Source organism: Henckelia pumila, unplaced genomic scaffold (genome assembly GCF_033568475.1).
Source record: "Henckelia pumila isolate YLH828 unplaced genomic scaffold, ASM3356847v2 CTG_461:::fragment_3, whole genome shotgun sequence".
NCBI lineage: Eukaryota > Viridiplantae > Streptophyta > Magnoliopsida > Lamiales > Gesneriaceae > Henckelia > Henckelia pumila.
This window is the reverse complement of record NW_027331831.1, coordinates 8,063,904-8,069,015: the sequence shown is the minus strand read 5'-3', so window position 1 is coordinate 8,069,015 and position 5,112 is coordinate 8,063,904. Positions and strand designations below refer to the sequence as shown.

The window sequence follows — 5,112 nt, the reverse complement described above, 5'->3', positions numbered from 1 at the left end:
CTGCTCCTAAGTATTAGTTTTTTTTTTTTCTGAGTAACTCAATAGTTTTTTTTTTCTTTGAAAAGGAACTCAATAGTTAGATAGTGGAATTAGAAGAACTAGTTAATTATATTTAACTAATGTAATGAGAATTTTAATAGTTATAAGTACTTACTTTACTAAAAAAATAAATTTACCTGAATTTATTGGATTTAAAAAATAAAAATCCAAGTACCTAACTGATGAAAGGATTTGAAAAACAAAAAATTCAAATGAAACCATAGAGATAGAAATAATCCACTATTATATTGATCGATCGATACAGTCGTCGTACTTGTTTTCCCCCACAAACAAAACAAAAGGAACAACCGGGCAATTAATCAAATTTTACAACAAAAAATGAATTAATTTGATATATATTTTGTTTCCACATGCAATTTAAGATTTATTTATGTTATTTTGATACATCGTTTCATTCAAATTCATAAACATAGTTCGATTTCAACGTGTGTGCTCGAATACCAACATTATGGTTCACACTATAACACAATCCAATATATATATATATATAATAGTGATTGTTACACAATAATAATAATTTTCAACAAATATAACGTACAAGCCCATATAAAAACGCACTATTACGTCTCCCATATTGACTATATAAACAATTAATCCATGGAAAAAGGCAGACCTTAACTTGACGCAAACAAAAACCTAGAGGAAATTGCGACGAAAGCAAAGTCGTACCCAAAGCAAAGCATAAAAACGTGCTTCCAAGTGAGACACGTTTTCTATGAAGCCATGGACCATTACTAAATACTAATATATATATTAATAGCTAACACTCCCACCTATACGATTTTTCCCTGCAGCATTTATTTATTCCGCTAGACCTCTTCTGCCAGGCACACACCAATACGGGGATTCTTTTACCAGCCTACAAATAATTCGACCCGAAAAAAAATTATATATATAATTATCATACATATATATAATAAATCATTCATTCAAAAGACATGATGAGCTTTTATAAAAGTTCACAGTTTCTCAACTCAATTTTTTTTTTAAAAAAAAAGGTGCAATGATGATTTTTGAGACTATGTTGCATTTTGATCGTAACTCACCTCAAAAAGTAACTCAAAAGGGGAGGTTTGTCCTTATCTATATAAAAAAACATCCAGTTTATTTAGTCAATCGATGTGAGACACGAACTAAGTCGTAGCTAACTAGTTGGTCCAAAGATCTTTAAATAATTATAAGATTAGTTTTGGTGCTCAAAGAAATGAAGAATTCTAGAACCTGATTTTGGTAGAAGCCGAAGACTACATATATCAATTACAAAATTAAAATATTTAGCCATTTACTTAAGAACAAATCGTAACAAATAAATATAAAGAGATAGAGACATAGGGTTATTAGTTAAACCAAATCTTCCATGGAAAAAATTTGATAAAAAAGTTCGGGGAGAAATACTGCCATGGGGGGTACATGATGCATGCTCAGAGCAAATTAATTAGGTTGAAATTAATTAATTAATAATGATCAGTTCAATTAAAATCGTTTCTCTACCCATCAATGAATTCGACTTCCATTAATAATTTGATTGCAAGTACTCGAAAACGGCCAAGATTCCTCTGCTCCATCTTGGGAAAGTTCTATGTTGCCCTCCGGGGTAGTGCCCGGAGGGCAATCCAATGACCCGGGATTTTACACATCATTATGATGTGATGTGTAAAATGGCCCGGGGCCATTGGATTTGGCAGACCGGGTAGTATCGATCTGCCAGCATAGAATCTCCCTTCATCTTGATGCATCACTCAATGCTCCATGTGCTAAATGGTTGGCATATGTACTTTGATTGATTTCATACAATTTTATTTTAGGAATATTTTTACTTCCTATTTTCTAGCAAACAAATCTTAATAAATTCTCCACCCATTTATTCTCTCTCATATTTACCAAATCAATCAAAACAAATTCATCTTTTGCCATATTTGAAATATTTGTGTACGACAACTGAACAAGTTTAAAACATAATAATTAAAAATTTAAAGTATATATATACATTGATTTATGAATTATGCCTATAAATATTTCGAAAAGATAGTACAATTGTTTTAGAAATTTAAATATTTATTTTATTTTTTATTCTATCAAAGACACTTCCCTCTATCTACCAAATCATTTTTTTTAAAAAAAAAATGGTCATCCTTCTCTTTGACATATTTCCCTACAACCACCACACTATTAAAAAAATACATGATAATTAGCAATTAGCACAATTCATAAATCAATATATATATATATATATATATATGCATACTTTAAATTTCTAATTATTATGTTTTAAACTTGTTCAGTTGTCGTACAGAAATATTTCAAAGATGGCAAAAGATGAATTTGTTTTGATTGATTTGGTAAATATGGGACAAAATAAATGGGTAGAGAATTTATTAAGATTTTGTTTGCTAGAAAATAGGAAGTAAAAAAATTCCTAAAATAAAATTGTATAAAATCAATCAAAGTACATATGTCAACCATGTAGCAAGTGAAACATTGAGTGATGCATCAAGATAGCAGGCGAATCTTGGCCCTCGAAAACCTACACATTTTCGATATCATACATAACCTTCCAATTTATTGGCCAGATAGTTCAGGACTCGGTTAGATTTAAAAAAACAAAACAAAAACAAAAACAACTGAAGCGAAAACTTAGCTTGAATATATATGATGTATATGTCTATGTAGTAATTGTTACCTCTCTTTGCGTTTCTCCAGGAAGCTCTGCAGTGATTTTCTCCTTGGAATTGGCATATCTGTGTAAACCCACACCATTCTTTTTAAAAACTTTCAATAAAGAAATTTTTTTTTTAAACAAAAAAAAAAATTGAATTATTATTATCACCGAAACAAACCTCCATGGAGAGTGTTTAGGAGATATTGTGCAGTCGGTTTAGATTCCGAGGATTCCGTAGATTTATGGAGCCCAGCTTCCTCAGCCAGTTTCATAATATCTTGTGCCTAAACATTCGTACACATAATTCATTCATTCACAAGATATTCTAAAACAGTACAAATTCGTGAAAAAATAATATACGTACTGTCACTGTTTTTTTTTTGAGATTACAAACACCACCGTCTAATTAATTATTAATATTTGAATAATAAGAAGTAAAACCTTGTGTGGTGACACCTCAAAAACAGAAACCTTTCCATTGTAGAAAATAGTCATTGGGGCAGTTTCAGCTGCTTTTTCTCCAATCCAATAACTCAGCCTATACACACCCAAAAGCAACAAAAGAAGGTTAATTTCATTAAACGGTATACATATTTTTTGCACTTAGGAGGTATTTATCGATGCTCGAATTGTATTGTGTATATATTACCTTAGATCGGTAGGATCGTGAAATGGTGACGAAGGGACGCTACGTCTCGGAGGAAGAATACAAAGCGATGGTTTCTTGGCATCGACACATCGGCCATTAGCAATCACACTCTTGAGCACCTCTGGATTTATCTTTGACATCAGACCTTGAATATCTGGAAATTAAAAACCCATATCATATAATATCAAGACACCAAGTTAAAAATCAAATATAGAATAGATGAAATTATAACTAAGAATAGAGATTATATATATTCGAACCACGAAAGCTGGTCTTTCGCTCGAAAGTGCGTTTGGCCATATTGTTGAAGAAGTCGAGTTCGAGGCCCGATCTTTCCATATAGCTTATAGCTTTATTTATGCATGTATTTGAATTTGAATGGCGTTTGCTTTGGTTTATCGGAAGTCCAAAGTGAGTATTTATGGCTATGAACGAAGAGTGGGACGGCAGTGGTGTGGGGTCTGCAGTCGATTAAGTGTAGTACTATATATATAGAAGCACGCAATTCATGAGGGCAATCCCATATATAGGCCATAACCTAGTACTACTTCACATATATAATTATTTGACTCTCCCAATGAGGTCTTGGCCTAGTGGTTAAGATTGAGGCTCTGATATCACGTGGTCTTAGGTTCAATTTTCGCTGACTGCGGGTAGATTTTCTAATTTATTTAGGCAAATTTAGGTACTTTTTTAGCTCGAGACAAGCACGTCTCGAGCCATACTCAAGTCCCGTCAGTTGTGCGGGTAAATTTCACTCTTTAGTGTTGCAATATGATGTAACTCAAAAAAAAAAAATTATTTGACACTTCATTTGAGGGCAATCCCATAGGCCATAACCTACTACTTTCACATAATTATTTGACTCTTCATTTGGGATTTATCATGACTAGCTTTTTACGGTTTTATGGATATTTATCCGTGGGACGGGTCAATCTTATGATCTATATTTATAATAAAAAAGTAATAAAACATGTGACATTATCTCACAAGAGTTTTTGTCTTTGAGAGCCCTTGATTATTTAAGTGGTGTTTAATTGATCTTGTTGTGAAATATCATGTATAATTAATTTTGTGAGACGGATCTCTCACCATATCACTCCACTCATTAAAAAATTATTATTTATATCAAAAGTATTATTTTAATTATATATATGAATTGAGTCAACCCGTTTCACAAGAAACCTACACGTGAAATATTAGAGATTATATGAAAATTAATAGATTTATGAATATTGTTTTTAATTAACTGTAACAATTGTTTAAACGTGATACTTTTTCTATCTTTAAAATTAAAATGAAATAAAAATCCTGATAGTTGGGTGACCAAGACTATAAAATATTAAGTGTCGCCTTTATCTTGGTTATAAAGATTTAGACCGAGACTTTTGACTGTTCGTTAAATTCAATTTCCATTAATTAACAAAATTCCGAAGATTTTTTCCTTCTAGAAAATAGATGAATTAAATACTCCCCCCTCAACCTCAATCCAAATATTTTAAAAAGAAAATACAATTTCACATAAATCAAAAAATCATTGGAAATCCAAAATTTACAAACAAACTTCTTATTTTATTTTTATTTAAAATATTTTTACATGTAGAAACTTTACCATATACTTGAGACAACCGAATAAGAAAGAAAAATAAAGTAGACAACAATCCTTTGAAGTTTGAATCAAAATATAAAATATTAGCGTATGAGGATGGTCATGGTCCTTCAAAATCATAGAATTGGTGTGTGC

At 31.1% G+C, this 5,112-nt stretch overlaps 1 protein-coding gene across 1 annotated transcript; it reads right to left on the bottom strand.

Moving 5' to 3' along the window:
* Window positions 1-561: 561 nt before the first annotated feature.
* Window positions 562-3,807, bottom strand: LOC140872329 (protein TIFY 9). The gene is made up of 6 exons (XM_073275150.1): window positions 3,629-3,807; window positions 3,369-3,522; window positions 3,161-3,257; window positions 2,898-3,003; window positions 2,741-2,798; window positions 562-919 (listed from the first exon to the last, which is right to left on the bottom strand). The coding sequence occupies exons 1-6, from the start codon at window positions 3,705-3,707 to the stop codon at window positions 862-864; spliced, it is 552 nt and encodes a 183-aa protein (XP_073131251.1). The 5' UTR covers window positions 3,708-3,807; the 3' UTR covers window positions 562-861.
* Between the last annotated feature and the right edge of the window lie 1,305 nt (window positions 3,808-5,112).